The following is a 24,809-nucleotide window of genomic DNA, read 5'->3' as shown; positions in this document are numbered from 1 at the left end:
TCCGCCTCACGGGACATAGTTCACCTGCACCTGCTATGTCCTCATGTGTCTGGATCTGTTATATGCCTGTTAACTGTAATAGCATACTTTTTTCTTTCATTGTCCTACTTCATACTCCACCTCTTTATTAAGTCCTCCCCTCAGTTTTACATTCGTACCTAAACCGGTGCCATTTGGAACTAATTGCTCCATCATATAAATCACACGGACGTTCCACATTTTGCGACGTCACATCCGCAAGGTAAGCACGTTTAGGAGAGACACACACAGCTCTTAGACCTCGGGGCAACGTCACTTCCGCCCACCCTGTGCGCTCTGTCATTCGCTGCCCAGCGTTACCAGATACACGCCCCTTTCCTATTTCAAAGCTGCTTGTTCCCCAGCACTTCAGACGAGCGGAGGACTCCGCGTCTATGCATGGCACACACCACCCCCTCCTCTGTTTAAGGTAAATACTCCGGCATCATGTTTCATCTCCTATCTCACACCATCTAGCCTTTAACAGGGCTCTGCCTCACTTAGGCTATGTTCACATTAGCGTTGCGCGCCGCTGCGTCGGCGACGCAACGCACGACGCACAAAAAAACGCGCGCAAACGCACGCAAAAACGCTGCGTTTTGCGACGCGTGCGTCGTTTTTTGACGAAAATCGGACGCACGAAAAATGCAACTTGTTGCATTTTCTTGCTTCCGACGCTAGCGTCGGAAACGACGCACGTGTCGGAAAACGCAACAAAAAAAACGCACGCGTGGGAAAACGCAACAAAAAAAACGCACGCGTCCCCCATGTTAAACATAGGGGCGCGTCGCCGCTGCGTCGCTGCTGCGTCACCGACGCAACAGCGACGCACATTAGCGGAACGCTAATGTGAACGTAGCCTTAAGTCCTTTATCTCCCCGCAGTGGATGTTAACTCTTGCCTGTCTTCATCTCAGGTATGGCATTTCACAAGATACATGGGGCACTCCTATGCGTCGTCACTAACAGCTTTTGTCAAGTTACCACTTTTCTCTTTGTCCCAGACGCTGCTCTTTCTGTGTGCCCAGAGACACTGTTTTTGTCTCTTCTCGTATCTCCTCACATAGTACGGTACGTTATGATACAGTTCCCTCTCACTCCTATTCTCCACGTTAGTGCCAGATATTAGATATAAGTCCCTCTGCTGGACATTTTGTCCAAAACCTACTCTTCTCTCTGAGACCAGTCTCACTACTTCAGCTCTGATGCGTCAACCGTTATAGGTTTTTTGTATATACTTTTTTTCTGTTATTTGATTTTTCTTTCATGTATGACTTTAGTTTATTTATTTATTTTGTCACTTTCTGTAGTAACTGATGAAGGTCCGGTGTGTTGGACCGAAACGTTTTTTGGGTACTACATTAAAATTCACTAAGAGCATAAAGTTGAGTGCAAGGTTTTTCTTTATATATACTGTAAGGTGTGGGAACCTACCTTTGCACCACCATCAGTAGTGCACACCTTTCTACCATTTGCGCTACAGACGCTGAGACCAGGCATCGCTGGAGCAGGTGAGTATCCTCTTCAGGGAGGGTGGGTGGGACTCGGAGACTTGGAGGTGGGGGGAGCACAGTGGCTCCTTCAGGCAAGATTCTATTTGTAATCTTGCCTGAAGAAGGAGCCACTGTGCTCTGAAAGCTTTCAAACATATCATTTTCTGGTTAGACGATAAAGGTATCACTCCTAGAATACTTCTGTCATCATTGGGCAGAAATATATTCACTTCCAAAGATGAAAGAACACCAGCAGGGCTAGAATGGCAGACACAGTCAGAGACCACATCCGTTTAGCTCATCAATCTCTATATGAAAGGCGAATGTGCCAATAGACGTGGTACAGCATAGCAAGCTCCCACCTGCCAAGGTCGGAACTGCCATATGCACAAAACAACCAGTTCTCTATAGAAACCGTAAAGTATTTTCTGGTACCAGAGGTTCGGCAAGAACCATAAATTATAACCCATAGTGTATAAGTACGGAACTTCATCATTATTTATGACCCTACAATAAAATGATCATGCCCGTATCACCAACATAAATATAAGGTAATATAAATGGAAGCCAAAGTTTTGTGTAGCAAGACGTCATAAAAACAGTCAAAGTTAGATAAATGGTCAAAAATGTTTGTGAGTAATTAAATCCTATAATTAATTTTCAGATGACCTGACTATTCAAGAACATTTGTGGGGTACACACTCTGGAGTGTACAGACGTGGGTACGTGGACAAGAATTTGTTGGACTAGTAGTTTGGTATGTGATTGATCAAGTCCTAGAATTAATTTTCAGATTAAGGGACTTTTCAAGAACATTTGTGGGGTCCACACTCTGGAATGTAGAGATGTGATTAAATGGATGAGAACTTGTTGGAATAGTAGTTTGGCATGTGATTGATCAAGTCCTTGAATTTATTGTAAAATGAGGTAAGATGAAATCTTCTAATGAAAATATTCTCTATTATTTGTTCCAAAAAACTCTACTGGGGCCACTAAGCAGAACATAAAAATTGAAACAAAAACCTTATAATGGTAAGAGGTGTGGTAGGTCTCAAAACAAAGGTCTGGTTGGGATGGGCATGTGGGGCAATAGTAGCAGGAATTTCTCCGTCTGCCATGCTTCCTACAAAACCGGCATCTTTTTTGAGGATACCTTTGGGTGGGAGTGCCAGGAACAGGGCGAGTAAAGTGGCGCTCTACAAGTCTCCGGGAATCCTCACACTCAAATGCTTCCCCCTGTGCCAACGACTCAAATATGAGGCCCTCTACAATTTTTTTCCTGAAATTAGAGGAATGTAAACGGTCCTTGGGACTTTTTATACAGGACAAAACTGTTGTATTTGGCAGCTTGGATAAGGTATATTGCCACCTTTTTGTTCCAGGCCCTGGTCTTCCGCTTCACCAGGTATGGTTGCAGAACCTGTTCTGACAAGTCTACGCCACCCATATGTTTGTTATAGTCTTTGTGCAGACTGTTTTTTCCTTTTCCCTGGTGGCACCCCTCTCTGACCATCACAGTGGTGTCCGCATGCAGTGTGGTCAGCATATAGACGTCCTTCCTGTCATTCCACTTCACTGCAAGAAGTTAGTCACTTGCGAGTGAGAATGATGCCCCCTTCTTTAAATGTCTGGACACCAAATGTGACTGAAACCCCACTCTGTTTTTCCTGACTGTCCCATAGGCCCCTGTATTTGCAGTGTGGAGGGATTTATATAGGGGGATTATAGTGTAATAGTTGTCCATATACATGTGGTACCCTTGATGGAGAAAGGGTATCATTAGCTCCCAGACAATTTTGCCAGGGATGCCAACTGTTTGGGGGGTTGATTTGGTGGTCCCTACCTTCATAAATTAGGAAGTTTTGTACAATTTTATGCCGTATTTTGCTCGCTTGGAGGGGATAAATTGGCAGAATGACGGACGGCCCTTGTACTTATCAATCAATCAATGGAAATTAGGGGTCTAAATTTATTTAGCTGATTATAGTTGGGGTCAGTTCTTGGGGGGCTTGGGAATTGTCACTGAAGTGGAGGAATCTCATCAGGGCTTTGTAACGAGAATCTGATATGTTATGGTATGTAACCTCTAGTTCTGGTAGATTTGTTATGAGACTATCACAGAGCAGGTGCATTTATACAGAGACTTGCTTACACACAGGTGGATTATATTTATCATCATTAGGCATTTAGGACAACATTGGATCATTCAGAGATCCACAATGAACTTCTGGAGTGAGCTTACTGCAATGAAAGTAAAGGGGCCGAATAATATTGTACGCCCCACTTTTCAGTTTTTGAATTTCCACAAAAATTTAAAATAACCAATAAATTTCGTGCAACTTCACAATTGTGTTCCACTTGTTGTTGATTCTTCACCAAACATTTACATTTGGTATCTTTATGTTTGAAGCATGATATGTGGGAAAAGATTGAAAAGTTCCAGGGGGCCGAATATTTTCGCAAGGCACTTTATTTACTGGAGAAGCACTGTGATATTTTGCAGATGTGATAACTCACAGTCTATGATCCCTGTACTAGGGCATCTCTTTGCATAGTGTCATCATAACAAATCTACCAGAACTAGCGTTTACATATCATAACATATCAGACTCTTGCCTTACATGGAAACCTTCAAAAAGAACCTGAAGACCCACCTCTTCCGACAAGCCTACAACCTGCAGTAACCACTGATCGACCAAACTGCTGCAGGGCCAGCTCTATCCTCACCTACTGTATCCTCACCCATCCCTTGTAGATTGTGAGCCTTCGCGGGCAGGGTCCTCTCTCCTCCTGTACCAGTCGTGACTTGTATTGTTTAAGATTATTGTACCTGTTTTTATTATGTATACCCCCCCTCACATGTAAAGCGCAATGGAATAAATGGCGCTATAATAATAAATAATAATAATAATAATACACTAGTAATACCTACATTTATGTAATGAAAGGGTAAATGAATATACTCTTATTCCCTATCTCCATGTCCACTCTATGAGGTCCGCCATTCGGTCTGGGGCGATTGTCTGCAGCTCGTTTATATAGGGAATGTTTGGGGACAGAATTTATATCTAGATCACCATGCGGAAGTATGAAGGTAGCAGGAGTAAGGTTCCTTCTTCACCCAGGGGAAGACATTTATAGGCCTGGTGACCACCTCCTAGATATATGCAGTATGCAGAGTAAGTATGATGTCAGTGGGTCTCGAAAAACAATGTATAAAGGCAAAAGTCCTTGCATGGGAGGTTTGGCATACACTGAGGCCCTTGATCATGTGACCCCTGACTCCTCCCCTCCTGTGACCTCATCACTTGTCCAGTGCGCACAGAACAGCCATATATGTGGTGTGCGGCTTTGCAGGTGGAGGTAGGTGCTGGAGATTCCCCATTACTGGGGAAGTAACCTGCTTTACCATTACTGCCTGGACAGCTTATAATTTAATCCATTCCCTGCAAGCATCGGTATTACAGGTACTGAACTGAGATTATACCTATTTTTGAACTCTATATTAGCCAATCCACCAGCCGAATAAGCACCAAGGTTCCTTTCCGTGCATTTCACTTGTGGGATAATAGTTTAAGCATTCCTTGACCAAAGGATCACAGATTTTACTCACTATATCTTTCAGTATTTTATCGTTTTTTAATGGGACTAATACACAATTATGTATAACTAGATGGCAGCCCGATTCTAAAGAATCGGGAGTCTAGAATCCATATATACTTTATTTATTCAAATGTAAGAATAATACAATTAATAAATAATAGTAAGAAAGAACAAAAATAATAGGCAGTATATGGAGAAAACACCAAACAAAAGTTCAAAATTGGTGTGAAAATGTCACTGAACCACTTCACAACTAAATATATATAGTTTTGGTAAATGGTATTATCATTTTTTTGACGAAATTCGGCAGGAGCTTGAAGAGCAACGTCACTGGGCCCGCCTCCACGCAGTAGAAACTTGCTGTGAGGTAAAAATTCAAAAATCACACCAAAATGGCGGGCGGAGTGTGTCACAGTACGGCACGTTTCTGATTGGTCGCTCCCAGCAGGCAGCAACCAATCAGACACTGGACACTGTTGACGTCACTTATCTCCGGACATTAGCTCCGGACATTAGCTCCGGACATTAGCTCCGGACAAAGCCACGGAAGTTGGCACAAATTGCAGGAAGTAGTATTCTAGGCAATTATATATTAGACAACTAAGTGTCGCACGAGTGATCTAGGCATTGTGATATATCTCCCTTCCCCCCCTCCCCCTTTGTTTCCCAGCACAGCCCTTGCCTACGACTAATCCTTGATCCGATCCATATGTTTAATAGAGAAATCTGAGCACCGCTCCCATCAAACAGGTAATTACTCATCGTGGAAGTTTGACTAATATTACCCACAGCTACCTTTGTCCATCTCACGAGCGCCGCTACCCTATAAACTTTTCTATTATCTCTTTTAGTAATAATTGACTTGGACTCCATAGCCCCATCTCTGATAATGTGTGTGAATCAGATCTGAGGTCAGAGCTTTGCAACAAGAAGCTTAACCCCTTCATGACCTTGGGATTTTTCGTTTTTCCGTGTTCGTTTTTCACTCCCCTCCTTCCCAGAGCCATAACTTTTTTATTTTTCCGTCAATTTGGCCATGTGAGGGCTTATTTTTTGCGGGACGAGTTGTACTTTTGAACGACGTCATTGGTTTTAGCATGTCGTGTCCTAGAAAACGGGAAAAAAATTCCAAGTGCGGTGAAATTGCAAAAAAAAAGTGCAATCCCACACTTGTTTTTTGTTTGGCTTTTTTGCTAGGTTCACTAAATGCTAAAACTGACCTGACATTATGATTCTCCAGGTCATTACGAGTTCATTGACACCTAACATGACTAGGTTATTTTTAATGTAAGTGGTGAAAAAAAATTCCAAACTTTGCTAAAAAAAAAAAATTGCGCCATTTTCCGATACTCGTAGCGTCTCCATTTTTCGTGATCTGGGGTCGGTTGAGAGCTAATTTTTTGCATACCGAGATGACGTTTTTAATGATAGCATTTTGGTGCAAATACGTTCTTTTGATCGCCCGCTATTGCATTTTAATGCAATGTCGCGGCGACCTAAAAAATGTAATTCTGGCGTTTCGAATTTTTTTTCTCGCTACGCCGTTTAACGATCAGGTTAATGCTTTTTTTTAATTGATAGATCGGGCGATTCTGAGCGCGGCGATACCAAATATGTGTAGATTTGATTTTTTTTTTTATTGATTTATTTTGATTGGGGCGAAAGGGGGGTGATTTAAACTTTTATATTTTTTTTTATTTTTTTCACATTTTTTTTTAACTTTTTTTTTTTTTTACTTTTGCCATGCTTCAATAGCCTCCATGGGAGGCTAGAAGCAGGCACAACTCGATCACCTCTGCTACATAGCAGCGATCTGCTGTTCGCTGCTATGTAGCAGAATTGCAGGTGTGCTGTGAGCGCCGACCACAGGGTGGCGCTCACAGCCACTGGTGATCAGTAACCATAGAGGTCTCTAGGACCTCTATGGTTACCATCCTGATGCATCGCTGACCCCCGATCATGTGACGGGGGTCGGCGATGACGTCATTTCCGGCCGCCCGGCCAGAAGCGGTAGTTAAATGCCGCTGTCTGCGTTTGACAGCGGCATTTAACTAGTTAATAGGTGCGGGCAGATCGCGATTCTGCCTGCGCCTATTACGGGCACATGTCAGCTGTTCAAAACAGCTGACATGTCCCGGCTTTGATGCGGGCTCACCGCGGAGCCCTGCATCAAAGCAGGGGATCTGACCTTGGACGTACTATCCCGTCCAAGGTCAGAAAGGGGTTAAGGCTATGTGCCCATGATCTGGAAGTAGCAGCACTTTGGATGCAGCACATGTTCGCTACGTCCAAAGTGCTGCCGTCTATTGAACGCAGGTGAATTTGCATGTGTTCAGTGAATCGTGCGGATTTACCGCATTCTGTACATTTCTATTGATTTTATTTCTGTGCGTCTCCGCTGTAGAAATTGACATATTGCGGCCTTGAGGCTGCCGTCACACTAGCAGTATTTGGTCAGTATTTTCCATCAGTATTTGTAGCCAAAACCAGGAGTGGAACAAATAGAGGAAAAGTATAATAGAAACATATGCACAACTTCTGTATTTATTACCCACTCCTGGTTTTGGCTACAAATACTGATGTAAAATACTGACCAAATACTGCTAGTGTGACGGCAGGGTGAAAGAGGTGCCGCATATCAGTGTCCACGGGTGATCTGCAGGCGAAAATGCACGCACATCGGATATGGGATTTCAAGAAATACCATCCACTATGCTGTCACAGCTGGCTGCTGCGGTTTTGACACTGCTTTTTCGTTTTTCGCTCCCCTCCTTCCCAGAGCCATAACTTTTTTATTTTCCCATCAATATGGCCATGTGAGGGCTTATTTTTGTGGGACGAGTTGTACTTTTGAGTGACTCCATTGGTTTTAGCATGTCTTGTACTAGAAAACAATAAAAAATTCCAAGTACAGTGAAATTGCAAACAAAGTGCAATCCCACACTTGTTTTTTGTTTGGCTTTTTTGCTAGGTTCACTAAATGCTAAAACTGACCTGCCATCATGATTATCCCTTTTTTTCATGATCTGGGGTCGAGTGAAGGCTTATTTTTTTGCGTGCCGAGCTTAGGTTTTTAATGATACCATTTCGGAGCAGATACCTTCTTTTGATCGCCCATTATTGCATTTTAATGCAATGTCACAGCGAACAAAAAAACGTAATTCTGGCATTTTGACTTATTTTCTCGCTACACCGTTTAGCGATCAGGTTAATCCTTTTTTAATTGATAGATCGGGCGATTCTGAGTGCAGCAATACCAAATATGTGTAGGTTTGATTTTTTTTTTTTTTTTTTTATTTTGAATGGGGCGAAAGGGGGGTGATTTAAACTTTTATATATTTTTCATTTTTTTTCATATTTTAAATTTTATTGTTTTTTACTTTTGCCATGCTTCAATAGCTTCCATGGGAGGCTAGAAGCTGCCATAACTTGATCGCCTCTGCTACATAGAGGCGATGCACAGATCTCCCCTATGTAGCAGAATTACGGCATTGCTATGAGCGCCGGCCACTGAGTGGCGCTCATAGCAATCCGGCATCCAACAACCATAGAGGCCTCTGGTTGTCATGCTGATGCACCAATGACCCCCCCCCCCCGATCATGTGATGGGGGGTCACTGGTGCGCGCATTTCCGGCCGTATGTCCGGAAGCGCTTGTTAAATGTCAGCTGACATGTCCCAGCTTTGATGTGGGCTCACTGCCAGAGTCAAAATCAAAGCGGGGGTTCTGCCATCGGAAGTACTATTCCGTCCTATGGCAGAAAGGGGTTAAACATGAAGCATCAAACCTGCAGCAGTTCCTGATCATGGCCACATTCCCTCAATGAAAAGTGAGTGGGGCTTCATTAATTCTGACCTATTTCGCTAGTTTAAAACAGGGGATTTCTTAAACGGTAACTTTCTGCTTTTACATCGTCATCTTCTCCCCATTCAGGTCCCTAAAATATTGGATCCTCTAAGTGGAGATCTTCTATATAAGAGAATTCTCATGTGTGACCCTACAAAGATGGAGAGGGACAGGGACAAGATGGCGGAGAGGATATTACACCTCACCCTAGAGATCCTCTTCCGGCTTACTGGAGAGGTGAGAGATTCTGATGAAGTCACATTACATCATTCTTATCTATGGGAATAACAGATGGATAGAACTGGAGAGGTGAGAACTCTGGAAATGTCTGTAGTGAGATTTATTAATGTGTCTCTCCATAACCAGGATTACACAGTAGTGAAGAAGACCTCTAGTGAGCGCTGTCAGGACCCTGTGTCTGAGGGATGGGGAAGACCCCTGAGCCCAATCACGGGGCCTCCACCTCACCCCTTGATACATGAGGACATCAATGATCAGAAGATCCTAGAACTCTCCTACAAGATAATAGAGCTGCTGACTGGAGAGGTGACACTGTTGGGAATGCTGGGACATTGAACAGTAACACTATGGAGGGATCGGGGGATGACGGTATCATTGTTTGTGTCAGGTTCCTATAAGGTGTCAGGATGTCACCGTCTATTTCTCCATGGAGGAGTGGGAGTATTTAGAAGGACACGAAGATCTGTACAAGGACGTCATGATGGAGGTTCCCCAGCTCCTCACATCACCAGGTAATAGACAGGACTTAATACACATGGCCTATAATTATCTGTATGTAAAGAATGAATTCAGTCCCTGTATGTGTTTCCTCCAGTTCTATCCAGTAACAGGACAACACCAGAGAGATGTCCCCGTCCTCTTCTTCCACAGGACTGTAAACAAGAAAATCCCAATGTTCTTCAGGATCATCAGGTAGATAGAGATGAGGTGTCATGAAGTGTGTAGAAGGTTGTAAGGTCTTGTGTTCAGTCTTGTTTTATTCACCAGTATTACACCCTGAGTGGACAATTTATTAGGGACACCTATATGGAATTTCGAAGGAATTCAGCAAGAATAGTTTTGAAGAACAGGTCATGTACTCTGAATCGGAGTACAATATTGGTGCTACAGCTGACATTTCCAAGTGTACAATTATTTAACACTAATTTGCTATAACAGAAGACTAGTTTCAATGCCATTGCTGACTGAGTGAAAAAGAGAATTCAAAGAGCGCAAAAATTATACTACTGAGCAGCAGAGAACATTGTCAAGTTTCTGGAGATGTAATAATGGTGTGAGTAATATTTTATTGGCACATCCCTAGTCCTCTAATATTTGTGTATGGACTATTGGACAGTAGGGCTTGGCGATTATTGAACTTTAACTGTCTATTAGATGCTCTTTGATTATAATTAATTTTCGAATCAAAAATTCAATTGTAGCCTTTCCTCCCTCAACAGGAAGTTAGCAGCTGCTAAACTTCTTGTTTAAGCTAAGCTGCTCAGATAACTACATGCAGAGTTGGGCTACGTTCACATTTGCGTTGTGCGGTGCTGCGTCGGCAACGCACAACGCATGCAAAAACGCAGCTTTTTGTGACGCATGCGTTCATTTTTTCATGATTTTTGGCGCAGAAAAAACTTCATCATGCAGCGTTTTCTGTTGCGCTAAAAAAGACGCATGCGTCACAAAACGCAAGACAACGCATGTCCATGCGCCCCCATGTTAAATATAGGGGCGCATGGCGCATGCATCGCCATGGCTGCGCCCGACGCAGCCCCGCACAACGCTAATGTGAACGTAGCCTAAGAGGACTGTTTGTTTGGTGAGCAGCAATAATTAGTAATTGTTCGGGTGAGATATCGTTAAATGCATAGACTGTCAGGGTAGTGTAAAATGCACAAGTGCGCCTCCTGTTACCCTCAGGTAAATGCTGAGCAGCTGGAGTACAGTCTTGCTTTTTGTTCTCTTGTCAGATGCGGCAGATTGATAGTGGATAAAATCATGCCAATAAAGTTGGTGCTATATATTCTTGATAACACTTTGTCCTGCAAGTCAAGTGACTTTCTCATCCTTTCATTTCTACTGTACTCTGTCCACCAGTACTAAATTTGGAACCATTCCCCGAGCTCCTCTCCTTGTGCCCCCTCCTACATTTCCCACACAGTTCTGTTTGCAGTGGTGCTTGAACGTTTCAGAATTTTCCATATTTCTGAATAAATTTGACTTAAAGGAACACTGTCACCTGAATTCCTTCCATGTTTCCCTTCTGAAGCCACTTGTTCTCAATCAGTTTCATGCCTCTACTGCGCCTTCTTCCCGGCCGGTCTCCGCTAATGATGTTTTTGAGATTAAGGACATCCTTGCCATGAAGAGAGTGAGGGGGAGGACCTTTTTTCTGGTAGACTGGAAGGGTTTTGGTCCAGAGGAGAGATCTTGGGAGCCTCGGGAGAACATCCAAGCTCCTCGAGTTTTGGCTAGATTTCTTTCTGGTCTTAAAAAGGGGGGAGGTAAGGAGGGGAGTACTGTCAGGTCGCCATTATCACCGCCGCGGCCCCTGCTGTCCGCTTTTACTTACCGCTCCTCGGCGTCCCGGCGCGCTCCTGTTCCTTCTCCAGCGCCGCCTTCTCTGCTCGCTGTCCCGGCTCCTGCTTCCTGTCGGGCGCCATATGGAGTGACTCGGGAGGGACGAAGCGCTATTTGTCTCCTGGAGCGCAACTTTTCCAAGACTAGTTTGCAGATTCCATATAAAGAGCCCCTAAGTACTAGAAATGCAGAATCCCCCTCAAGTGACCACGTTTTGGAAATTATAACCCTTTGGGAATTTATCTACAGGTTGAGTGATTTTGACTCCATGCGTATTTTCCAGAAACAGGCAGCAGTGGATGTTGCTGAGTGAAACTTACAAATTGCCATTGTAGTGACCAGTACGTTGTAGTCACCAGTACATTATGCACAGCTCATGCTTCTGGAGACACGCACCTGTAAATTAGGCGGGCTCTCATCACTACAGAAATTACAAACATGTGGGTGCTAAATGTTGTTTAGGCACACTGAAGCTCAGAATGGAGGGGGCATTTGGATTTGGCAGCAGAGAATTTGCTGTTTTTCTTTCGGGGAGCGAGGAGCCATTTAGCTTTTCCAGAGCCTTTGTGCTACCAGTAGCGTGCAAACCCCTTATATTTCAGCTAACAGATGACAGATCTGAGTGGGACTTGCTTTTTTGTGGATTGAGTTGAAGCTTTTATTGGGAACATTTTACATAATGCTTGGGATCACATTTATCTGGGGCTCTACGCTGAGCACTTACTTTGGGGTTTCCAAAGGCAGGAGATTTACTCTGGACTCCGTCTGGCCTCTGTTCAGTGGTGTCCTTTTGAGAAGTGCACAAAACTGTGGACGATGGCACTTTTATGAAATCCTAAAAAGACGGACACCGCCGGATCACAGGTCAGACGGCGTCCACAGTGCCTCCATCTGCCTCATTAGAGGGAATCTTACATCGAGGGTTCTGTCTGAATCACGTATTTCAGAGATTTACACGGAAACCCCAGTGTAAGCGCTCAGTGCAGAGCACAGGATAAATGTCTTCTGAGCCTTACTGCAATCTTTGGAAGGCAGCATGAAAAAATCAACAGCATGTGAAGAATTGGTTTTATTTATTTTTTACGCCGTTCCTTGTGCAGTAAAAGTGCATTGTCTACTATCTTATCAATGAAATTGGCTTGATCCTGATTAGGGGTATATACATTTATGATTGTGAATAGCTGACCACTGATAACGGACACTAAGATAATATACCTCGCTTCCCTATCTACTACACAGTTGATGACTTGATGCATTAATGATTTATTAATCGCTATAGCACCTCCTTTTGAGCGAGATTCAGGGTTTTGAGCAAAATGCCAAAATGTGTAATATTAGTGTCTAATTGTAGGAGCATGGTTCGTCCTAAAGTGTGTCTCCTGGAAACATACAATATGTACGTTTCAGGCATGTTGAATCCTTTCACATTCAGAGAAGCGATATTTAGGTCTGCCATTCATAACCAATATTAGGTTCTTCGTCTATAGATATCAAGTAAGATGGCTGAGCTGCCTGGTCCTCATGGTCAAAGAGATAAAGTACAGGAAAGGTTAGGGAAGAAAAAATCTTAACAAAAGAAATAACAAACACGAGGAAAAGCCTCTGCAATTGACTGTATAGGAAACAGTCCAAACCGGGAGTGTGCGAGCCCGCCTAAATGGGGGTTACAAAAGCTAAACATCATAGATAGCTACTCCTTAAGTAATTTGCTACAAAAAAGTGATAATAATTGTCATGATCCAGTTCTGAGTTTATGTTCAGCTGTCTTATCTCTGGGCTGGTCATGTGGGAGTTAATCCCCTCTGCCTCACTTTGAAGCTGGCTGAGCTATTTAAGTCTTCTGCAGCCTGTGGGCCAGTGTCAGCTATAGTTCATGCTGCACGGTTTGAGCACCTGACCTGGATACTTGTACTAGTGTTCCTTTTGCCTCTGACTGCCTGCACCCGTTTATGACTTGTTCTGACCTCTGGCTTGTACCCCGACTCCGTCTTACGTCTCACGTTTTGGATACCACGTTCCCGGTAGGCTCTGACTTCTTGCTTGTCCCCGACTATTCTCTGCTCGCCCCTTCTGTACCACACTGCTATCTCCGTGTATGACCTTGGCTTGTCTGACTTCTCTTACATTACCTGTGACACCTGTGTTGTTGTTCAGTGTTGCTGCGCTATGTGTACAGCCTCTTTTCCTTAACCAGCACCCCCTGGTGGAGGTTGCTCTATACTGCACTGCAGCAGCACATTACAATAATAATAGCAATCGATGATTTAAACCTAATGGCTATAAACATGGTATGGGCTCCATACGTCCAATTAAAACCTCCAAGGTCCAAAGATTCCTTGGAAATGAAAAGAAAAGGGGGTATTATAACTTATATACAGCATTTGCTGTATCACCTGTATAATTTATACACTACTGTATATACATTATATAGGTGATACAGCTGTGTATAGTCTCAGTATACACATACACGCTGTGTGTGTGGATATGGATATATATTGCGACTACACAGCGTTATCACCTTATATAACGTGTATACAGTAGTCTATACAATATACAGGTGAACTGCAAATGCTGATTACACATTATATTGGCAAAATTTTTATATATGTTTTGCCTATATAATGTGTATACAGCATTTGCAAGGTCACATACAATATAAAGGTGACACTAAAACTATACACAGCAGTCGCAGTATCAACTATGTATTGTATATACAGTAGTTTCAATGTGACATATATTCAGCAGTCGCGGTGCCTCCTATGTCATCCTATGTACATCAGCCTCAGTGTCTAATATATGATATATGTGTGTCTCCTATGTGATGTATATATCATAATACAGTATAATGCTGTCTTAATTATATTGTAGAGTTGTGTGTATACATGCTATATAGTGTAGAGATGTTTATATAGTATGGCGCTGTGTATATAGTGTGGAATTCACACTATATATACACTGACACATCTCTATACTATATAGTATATACACCGCTCTATATTCCTTACCATGGTATATAATATGGAGCTGTGTATATAATTGATTCTAGCATATATTGTGGAGCTGTGTATTCTTCTGTCCTGTATAAATGGTGTAATTCTCAGTATCTATTCTTATGTATGTGTGTGTATATATATATTGTGATACAGTGACTGGCATCATTGTGAAGGGCCGGTATGGGTTGTAGTTCCACAAGTGTTTGTTTTGTTATAAGGGGGGCTTACAGGGTTAGTTGGAGAGCTGGGCGGGACTGACTAACCACACACCTCCCACCTATGGGGGTGGTTACAGGTACATAATGTGACCATGGTTTGGGTCACATGGTCAGAGTGTATGGACCTGAATGGTCAGCGTGTGAGGTCCTGGATGGCCTGTGTGTTGTAATGTCCTGGAGTGGACTGGATTCCTGGAAGCACATGGTGAGGCCATGGACTGAAGGCCTGTGTGTTGGAAGTTCCTGGGATTGGTCTTCCTGAATAGCACATCGAGAGGTCGCATGTGCAGAGTCTGTGACGGCACTGCGTTGGGGAAGCTACTGTCCTTCTGTGGGTCTGAGACTGTCGGGTGTCCTGGTGAGCAAGGCATCGTCCGGGAAGGTGATCCCAGTTGGGCAGCTTCCCTGGAAACAAGGACTGACAAGGAGTCAGTGTGCAGAGCAGGATATCCAAGAAAGTAACTCCAGAAAGGGGGTTATAATATGGGCAGAGAATTATCTGCCATTAGAACAGACTGTCGGTGGTGATTGTGTTGCATTGATGTATATAATGAACTGTTAGTGGTGCAGCTTATGAGTCTAAATAAACTAGATAGACTGTTTATGTGAGAAAAACTTTCCTGTGGGCTTTAATCCCGCTGTCAAGCGAGTGTCCCCAACGCACTCAGGGAGCGCTATCTAAAAAAAATAATTATATATATATATATATATATATATATATAAATTGATACTGAGAATTACACCATTTATATAGGACGGAAGTATACACAGTTCAGAGTATAGCAAAATCCACTGATCAGGTATGGGGAGTGTTTGTATGTGGGCTGGTGGGGTTTGTGTGGCAGGGCTGCTTTTTTGCCCCAATCCAGCCCTGCCTGGAAGGGTGACTACTGCAAAGTTTTGTTTGTTTGTTTTTTAAACAAATTGCTGCCATGGAACAGGTGTGTTCTGAAACAGTTGTAACCCCTTTGCAATGCGGGTGTGAACCGAGTCTTACAAAGAACCCTCACTAGAACCTATGTTGTCTGCTAAGTAAAGTCATTATTGGTGTGCTGATGTCCTATTTAATTTATTAGTTTTTTCACCATTGTATGACAGATTATATACCTTGATCAAGTTTAGCAAAAAGAAAATAATCTAAAAGCTTTAAAAAAAAACAAAACAGGATTTTACTTTTAGGCAAAATTGCCCAGTCCTACCTTAGCATTGTAGAGAAACAAGCTTTCACGATCCAGGTTTGGATCTGTGGCAGATCTGGTTTCCCTCTGATTAAAACCTTTTTTCCTTTCTGGTCATTTGGGGTTAATGCAGTTTTCCCCCGGTGGCCGCTGGTGTTATTGCATTGCATTGCTGCTGGGTCAGCTGATGTTGGTGACCAGTCCCACAATCCTTCATAAGGTCACCTGATGTATCACCTGACTGTTGGATATACAGGTACTTTAGTATACCAACCTTGCTGGAAAAGGAGCTTGCTGAGCGCGGTTGTTCTTCAGCTGAATTCACATACCTGGTGCATTACTCTGCTGTGTGGTGCATTGCAGCAGAGAAAGCGAAGTGTGGTGTTATTGTTTCTTTGTCCCTTTGTTGTGTAACTTTCCCTGTGTTGTATTAGTGCAGCGGTGGGACCAGTGCTTTCCCCTGCCAATTCCCTACCCAGGGATTGGTGCAGGGCGAGTGAGGGCTACGGTATCCAGCTCGGTGATGGGTTGAAAGAACCTGTGTAGGGACGTCAGGAAGTTTAGGGCACATCCTTAGGAGAGTGCAGGAGGTGTCCATTTCCCCGTTCCCTATCGTAGGGCCCACCGTTGTTAAAGTGTCCCCAGTGTACCCTTGTGTGTGTTTCGCCATTTTGTCAGCGGCCACCCGTTGGGACGTGTCACGTCAGGACAGTCACTTCGTGACATTATAACCAACTGACCCATTTTTTTCTGGTGATCCATGGCTCAAATGCAGGCCTTTGCCCAACTGATTCTGCCCCTCACCGAGGAGTTTAAGGTGCTGCATGGTGAGGTGGTGCAGCAGCTGCAGCAGTTATTGGGGTTTTGGGCTTCGGCCCAGGTATATGTTCAACCAGAACCCAAGATATCTCTTCCTGACGGATTCTCTGGAGTGAGAGTTACATTTTTGGTTTTTCAGGAAGCCTGTAAGCTGTACTTCAGGCTCCGCACTCGTTCATCAGGGAGTGAGGAACAGTGTGTGGGGATTATAATCTCCCTTCTTAAGGGTGATCCCCAATCCTGGGCTTTCTCCCTGCCGGCCGGTTCTCCATCTTTACGGTCGGTGGACGAGTTTTTCGCTGCTCTGGCGCTTGTGTATGGGGATCCTGATGGCGTCTCCCTGGCGGAATCCCGACTGTGTAAAATCAAGCAGGGGGGTCGGCCAGCTGAGGAGTACTGCTCGGAGTTCAGTAGGTGGGCCACTGACACACAGTGGAATGACCCTGCCCTTAGGAGCCATTTTAGGCAGGGTCTGTCTCCAAGGTTGCAGGATACTCTTGTGCAGTATGCCGCCCCCCAGGTCGTTGGAGGCCGCCATGTCCCTTGCTATTTGGGTAGATAGACGCTTGAGGGAGAGACATACACCTAATGTGCCTCCGGTAGTCCTTGCTAGGGAGGGGGACACACCTGAGCAGGAGGACAAACCGATGCAGGTGGGAGGAGTTGTTTCCCAAACGGGGTTGCCTGTGGTTCTCCGTGGTGTGGGGGCATGTTTTTACTGTGGGCAGACTGGTCATTTTATCGGTGTCTGCCCAGCTCACACCAAAATACCTGCACCACCTAAGAAGCCGCGTCCCCCCGGTCGTATGGAGGGAGGCGACCAGGGAGTGTATATTTCCTCCATATCTTCCCCTCAGTGTACCCTGTAAGCTGAAGTAGTGGTTGGTGGGGTAACTGAGTGTATACCGGTGCTTGTGGACAGTGGAGCAGGTGTCAATCTCGTGGATGCTCATTTTGTCCAGACCCATGGCCTGAGGTGTAGAACACTAGCTAAACCCCTAAGTGTCAAGGCCATTGACTCTGTACCACTCAGCCAGGGGTGGGTGACCCAAGTCGTGGATGATATACACCTGCGTATAGGGACTCGTCATGAGGAGTTCCTGTCGTGCTACGTCTTGGGGGGAATACCAACACCCATCGTTTTAGGACTCCCTTGGTTGAAAAAACACAACCCGGTCATAGATTGGCGGTCAAGGAAAGTGGTCAGCTGGGATCAGTCTTTTGAGGGCTGCTTCCCAGGGGCTACTGTCTCTGCCGTCCTTCTATAATTTTACCCTTTCTCCATTGGGGGCAGCAGAGGTGCTCCCAGGGAGTAGGGGCAGGACTCAACCCTCTCCACAAGCTAACCCTGAGTGTCGGAGTCTTCTTGGGAGGAGGGATCAGGAGAGGGTGGTGGTTCCCTCTGAGCATTGTTGGGGTGTAAGTGTGGTGACACAGGGGGATGCCTCTGCTGTCAAGTCCTCAAAGAATTCACCATCTTGTGGCAGATGTATGCGTGGAAATAAACGTTCAGGTCCGGACCTGCGTGTGAATGAGTACGTATGGGTGTCCACCAAAAACATCAGGTGGAAGTGTGCAACTGGGACCTGGAGTTCCAGGGTGATTGGGCCATATCGAGTGTCGGCCAATCTCAGCCCGGGAACTTACCAGCTGGAGTTACCCCCAGTAATGCCTGTACATAACTCATTCCCCAGGTCGGCGCTCTGGAGATTTGTGGTGCCTCTGGAGCCTACGTTGTTGGTATCTCCATCGTGCCCCATTTGCCATAAATCTGAGTGTCAGGTGACTGCCAAGGTGAACTCTGGTGGATCGAGGCGTCCTCACCGTAGGTTGTTTTCTGGTGAGGTTCGGTGTAGAGTGTCCAGCGACCCTTCATTGAAAGGGGGGTATTGTCACGATCCAGGGTTGGATCTGTGGCAGATCTGGTTTCCCTCTGATTAAAACTTTTTTTTCCTTTCTGGTCATTTGGGGTTAATGCAGTTTTCCCCCTGGTGGCCGCTGGTGTTATTGCATTGCATTGCTGCTAGGTCAGCTGATGTTGGTGACCACTCCCACCATCCTTCATAAGGTCACCAGATGCATCAGCTGACTGTCGGTTATACAGGTACTTTTGGATACCAACCTTGCTGGAAAAGGAGCTTGCTGAGTGCGGTTGATCTTCAGCTGAATTCACATACCTGGTGCATTACTCTGCTGTACGGGGCATTGCAGCAGAGAAAGCTAAGTGTGGTGTTATTGTTCTTTGTCCCTTTCTTGTGTAACTTTCCCTGTGTTGTATTAGTGCAGTTGTGGGACCAGTGCTTTCACCTGCCAATTCCCTACCCAGGGATAGGTGCAGGGCGAGTGAAGGCTAAGGGTACCGTTACACTATACGATTTACCAACGATCACGACCAGCGATACGACCTGGCCGTGATCGTAGGTAAGTCGTTGTGTGGTCGCTGGAGAGCTGTCACACAGACAGCTCTCCAGCGACCAACGATGCCGAGGTCCCCGGGTAACCAGGGTAAACATCGGGTTACTAAGCGCAGGACCGCGCTTAGTAACCCGATGTTTACCCTGGTTACCAGTGTAAAAAAAACAAACAGTACATACTTACATTCCGGTGTCTGTCCCTTGCCGTTTGCTTCCCGCACTCACTGACTGCCGGCCGTAAAGTGAAAGCACAGCACAGCGGTGACGTCACCGCTGTGCTCTGCTTTCACTTTACGGCCGGCAGTCAGTCAGTGCGGGAAGCAGACGGCAAGGGACCTGACGGACACCGGAATGTAAGTATGTACTGTTTTTTTTTTTTTTTTTCTTTACATTTACGATGGCAACTAAGATAAACATCGGGTTACTAAGCGCGGCCCTGCGCTTAGTAACCCGATGTTTACCCTGGTTACAAGCGAACGCATCGCTGGATCGGTGTCACACACACCGATCCAGCGATGACAGCGGGAGATCCAGCGACGAAAGAAAGTTCGAAACGATCTGCTACGACGTACGATTCTCAGCAGGGTCCCTGATCGCTGCTGCGTGTCAGACACAGCGATATCGTAACGATATCACTGGAACGTCACGGATCGTAGCGACAAAAGTGCCACTGTGAGACGGTACTCTTAGGTATCCAGTTCAGCAATGGGTTGCAAGAACCTGTATAGGGACGTCAGGAAGTTTAGGGCACATCCTTAGGAGAGTGCAGGAGGTGTCCATTTCCCCGTTCCCTATCGCAGGGCCCACCGTTGTTAAAGTGTCCCCAATGTACCCTTGTGTGTGTTTCGCCGTTTTGTCAGCGACCACCCATTGGGTCGTATCACGCCAGGACAGTCACTTTGTGACACAAGCTCATCACTTCATTGCGCCTATAAACCCTTAGACATAAGACCAATGGTCTATGGCACAAGTTTCAGCAAGAAGCTATCCTGTTGGCATGGGCCAATATTGCCACTGAATGATTTCATCACCTAATGGAACCAACAACACCACAAATTGCTGAGATTCTGAAAGCCAACGGAGATCAAATGTATTACTGGATGGGTGTCTCTAATAAAGTGTCCATTCTGTGCATGTTTTATACCTGGTGGAAATGACCTGATAAAGCTGATTCTAGACATTAGATGTGTTTGGATCGTCTCTCAATTTTCTGGTTATGAAGACTGCTGGTTAGAATTAGGAGCCGACAGGTTAGATTTATACAAGAGACCTGTAGCTATGTGATAACTACTGCTGTCATGTTAATTTAATGACTATTATTCTTCAATTTAATTTAATGATTCTCCATCTATTTGTGTATTCTAAAAAAATGTTATAGGGTTATACTACAGAGACATATGTGAGGGGCGATGAGCCGTGTAAAGTGGAAATTCCTACAGATAACCGCACAGGTGAGTAGTAACTTGTGCTGAGCGAATTTGTTCAGAAAACGATTGCCAAACATAAATTCGGCATGAATATGGCACATTCGGATTTGTGATTGGAAACAAACAGGGGGTTTGCAGAGCTCAGAGGTGCGGCGTTCATGTAAACAGTCTTTTTTTCCCCTATGTGTATGTGTGCACATTGCGGCTAGCGAATCAGGGAGCAGGAAACACCCACAATGTCCTGACACAACAGATTGTGTCATTGGCTGCTCAAATCACATGGCCCTCTCCATATAATTAGCGGACATCTTGTTTTAGCACCATATTAACACTGTAACAGCGCAGAGAGGCTGCTCCTGATGCTGGCACTGATAACAGCAAGATTTTAGTTAGTTAGGCAGTTGTATATCAGTCATATAGTGTGGCTAGATGGTGTCCAGTGTGGCTATTAAATTTACCTTCCGGCACTTTTTTCATTTTGGGCCATTACTGAGGTCCACAAAGAAAGCTTCCATTGTGCTCCATGCACGACTATAGCATTCTAATTAATATTTTTTCACTAGCTGAATGTGAAACAGCCTGCTGTATCCCACCTTGTCATTTAGTGCTGTGGTGATATAAAACTGTCTGCAGACCTAAGGCACATAAAAAAATATCTATAATATTTTCTGTTGCTGAATGTGAGACAGCCCGCCGTATCCCACATTGTCATGTTGTGGCAGTGATATGTATCTGTACGCAGACCTAACACGCATTAAAAAAAAACTCAAATTTTTCTGTTGCTGAATGTGATACAGCCCGTCGTATCTCACATTGTCATGTTGTGGCGGTGATATGAACTTGTCCGCAGACCTAACGTGCATTAAAATATCTATTTTTTTCTGTTGATAAATATGATACATCCCGCTATATCCAACCTTTTCATTTAATGATGTTGAAATTGTTCTGTGTGCTGAGCTGTTGCACATTAAAATTAATTTATTTTATTTATTTTTTTTACAAACGTGATACAGCAGCCGAGATCTGAGTTTGAAATAGTTTTGAGCCTATCTTCTAGATTATGTGCATCTTTGGCATCCAATTTCTCACTGACATCTTTTATACATAGCTTGAGATGTGCATCTGTTACACCCATCTTCTCTCTGGTAATTGGTGTTGGGTAAATGAGTGTTGTAGGTTGGATCCTGGATCTCATACTTCTCATAGCCGCCCCTTCCCTTGCAGGCTTTCAGAGGGATACAGAACAGTGATTTCACCACCTTGCCCGTTACAGTCTCCATCTGTTGGGTTGGCTGTAGTGAAAGATGTCGGTCCCGCTATATTAATTCTACTTTATATCAATTGATGTCACTCTGTGTCTGCCACTAATTTTTGAAAATGTGTAGGCTCCTGGTTGGGTCTCCTTTATGCATGTTGCCTGTAGCAGTATGCCTCCAAGACCATCAGGCATCACACTTCCTTGGACTCAACTACCCCCGTATTACTATCCTTAAATGTTTCTGACGATGGTAGTCTACAAAACTGATATTTGTGCCACCTGAGTGTGGCTCAGCATGAAAGCAGGTAGGGATGTTGCATGTGGTATCAGGGCTCCCAGCACAGGAGGCTTACACCGATCCCTCACCTACCTCGTCTTACTGTGAGGTTCAATTGAAAGCTCTAAATGCTGTCCAAGACCCTGATACCTCATTCCTGGCTGATTGCTGCAGTTCCATACTAAAATTTGTACTGTTGGTGAATTGGGGCCACTTTCCTGCTGTCTGTCTTTCATTTGATGTGTTTTGGCAGCATTTGGGGCCATAATAAGGTGTTGTGCATGCATTTGTTTTTGCCTCCCATTGACGTGAATGGCGTTCGGTAATGTTCGGCGAATATTTGACAAATTAATTGGCGAATATTCCAAATTTGGCGATCGTAATCCGAACCGAACATGGAAATTTTTGCTCATCTCTAGTAGTAACCACTAAATGCAGAGAAGTTACAGATTCTTCTTAACCGTTTTCTGGTAGAATTTATGTTGAATTTTTTTAGGGTACGCTACTCAGACTTTTTAGACTTGTTTTTTTATGCATTGTTGTTGGTAAAGTATCAATGGATGAAATTGCAAAGATGCATTTCGAACTGAAAAAAGTGGCCAAACTCTATACATTTCTTCTGGCTGTACAGACGACATTGCTATAGTCAATCACTGTCCACAACACCGCTGCGTTAAGTTATTTGCTAAAGCGGTCATATGTTTGTATGGAGGAGGAATCACATAGACTGGCGGCATACCTGGGTCGTATTGTGAGAGGAGCGTCAAGAAATTAATAAGGTGAGTATGCTATCATTATTTTAACACATGCTGGACCATAGTGTTTGCAGACCATGAGATAATATAGGTTTAACCTGGGTCTTTTCATTTCCAAAAACTTTTGTAACCTGAATTCAGGATCGGGACTTGAAGACTCTGAGATAATACTGGGGCTGCTAGATAAACAATTAAGAATTAGTGTCTTTAGTTGTGACACATGAAATAACTGAGTATCTGCAAAGATGCTGGAATGTGCTGCTTGTAGCCCATGGAAATGACCTGCTGGATATGGACACTTTGGACAGAGGTTGAGCGGAAAATAAATCTAACTTGACTTGCAATAATCCACAGATTACACTCAAAAGAATTGATGCAAATTGTGTTCTTCTATCAGAGATTATATGCTATGGTAATTCATTCAGAGGGAAGGCTCACATAAATAACTGAGGACTGACGGGTGGCTGCAGGAAGACCAATTAGAAGAAAGTACAGCATTTTGAAAACCAGTCCACCATCACTCAAATACCCCAACAATCAGATGGTAAATCTGTTAGAAAGTCCTGAGATCAAGGAGGAATTAGAAACAGGTTAAGGTAACAAGGCCAGCAGTTTTTGAATGAGAACATTATATTTGTTCAGAAGTAGAGCACAATACCCAGAATATCTTGAGCTAAGGTAGAGGACCAGAAATGTTGAGAGAACAAATCCAGTGTTTGTGTACACCTGGATGTCAGTCATCTTAAGGTACCTTCACACTGAGCAACTTTAGGACGATAACGATAGCGATCCGTGACGTTGCAGCGTCCTGGATAGCGATATTGTTGTGCAGCGCCCCAGAGTTCTGGTCGTTGCAGTATGACACTCTGCCACTAAGGGGAGTGATGGTACGTCTGATGGCACTGAAGGAATTCCACTGACCAGGTGTTCCTTACACAGTGCAGGGAAGCTGACGCCAGGGGACGCGACAGACACAGGAATGTAAGTATGTAGTGTTTTTTTTTTTACATTTACAATGGTAACCAGGGTAAACATCGGGTTACTAAGCGCGGCCCTGCGCTTAGTAACCCGATGTTTACCCTTGTTACCCGGGGACTTCGGCATCGTTGGTCGCTGGAGAGCTGTCTGTGTGACAACTCTCCAGCGACCACACAACGACTAAACAGCGACGCTGCAGCGATCGGCATAGTTGTCTATCTCGCTGCAGCGTCGCTTAATGTGACGATACCTTTAGAGAAATGTCCTTTTAGGTGTTATGTCTTACCTGGTGAGGTGGATTTTCAAACCTATTGTTCTGTGCAGGAAGTTATAGTGCATCATCATCAAATGATGTTAGTGCAGCAGGAAGGTCTGATAGGAGCAAGAGAGGCTGTAGTGACTGTACAGCAACTTAAGTTCTTGAATAGTAGTCCACTATGAAGCTGGAGGCTCAATGTTGAGAGACTGGTGAAGAAGTGTCAAGATAGTTGCAAATCAGAGTAGAGTTAGTCATGAGGCAGAGCAAAGTATATCACAGAATGCTATGTGGACTGGTTATACAGTGTAGCAAAGTGCTTCTGGAGGCTCAATGAAGAAATGAACAGCAGGGTAAAGTGTTGTGAATTCTGCTCTTGGGTTCCCTCCAGTGGTTGTAGGTGGGAATGCAGTTGTGTCTGAGTCGCAGTCCTGGCCAGGTGTATCTGCTGATTACAATTCTGACTGGGATATTTAGGTGTGCAGGATTCATTAGCCCTTGCCAGTTGTCAATGTTCCTTGTGAAGTGTTGGTTCACTTTCTGGCTTCTCCTGCTTAGCTGCCAAATTCAGCAAAGATAAGTGTTTGGTTTTTTGTCTCTGTGGCACGCTGCTGTGTGCTTGTTTTTGTTTGTATTCCTGCTCTGATTGTAGGATTCGCTGGAGTTGCAGATATACGCTCCTACATCTTTA

General features: G+C 44.3%; 1 protein-coding gene across 1 annotated transcript in view; it reads left to right on the top strand.

Moving 5' to 3' along the window:
* Positions 1–330: 330 nt before the first annotated feature.
* LOC138664048 (zinc finger protein 773-like) overlaps positions 331–24,809 on the top strand; it is a 41,349-nt gene continuing 16,870 nt past the window's right edge. Inside the window, exons 1-8 of the mRNA XM_069750462.1 lie at positions 331–448; positions 2,175–2,267; positions 5,784–5,863; positions 9,047–9,196; positions 9,326–9,505; positions 9,588–9,711; positions 9,795–9,892; positions 20,546–20,618. Of these exons, the coding sequence (XP_069606563.1) occupies positions 9,101–9,196; positions 9,326–9,505; positions 9,588–9,711; positions 9,795–9,892; positions 20,546–20,618 (571 nt within the window). The 5' untranslated portion in view covers positions 331–448; positions 2,175–2,267; positions 5,784–5,863; positions 9,047–9,100. The remainder of the gene's footprint in view (positions 449–2,174; positions 2,268–5,783; positions 5,864–9,046; positions 9,197–9,325; positions 9,506–9,587; positions 9,712–9,794; positions 9,893–20,545; positions 20,619–24,809) is intronic.

Source organism: Ranitomeya imitator, chromosome 2, assembly GCF_032444005.1.
Source record: "Ranitomeya imitator isolate aRanImi1 chromosome 2, aRanImi1.pri, whole genome shotgun sequence".
NCBI lineage: Eukaryota > Metazoa > Chordata > Amphibia > Anura > Dendrobatidae > Ranitomeya > Ranitomeya imitator.
This window is presented reverse-complemented; position numbering and strand designations above follow the sequence as displayed.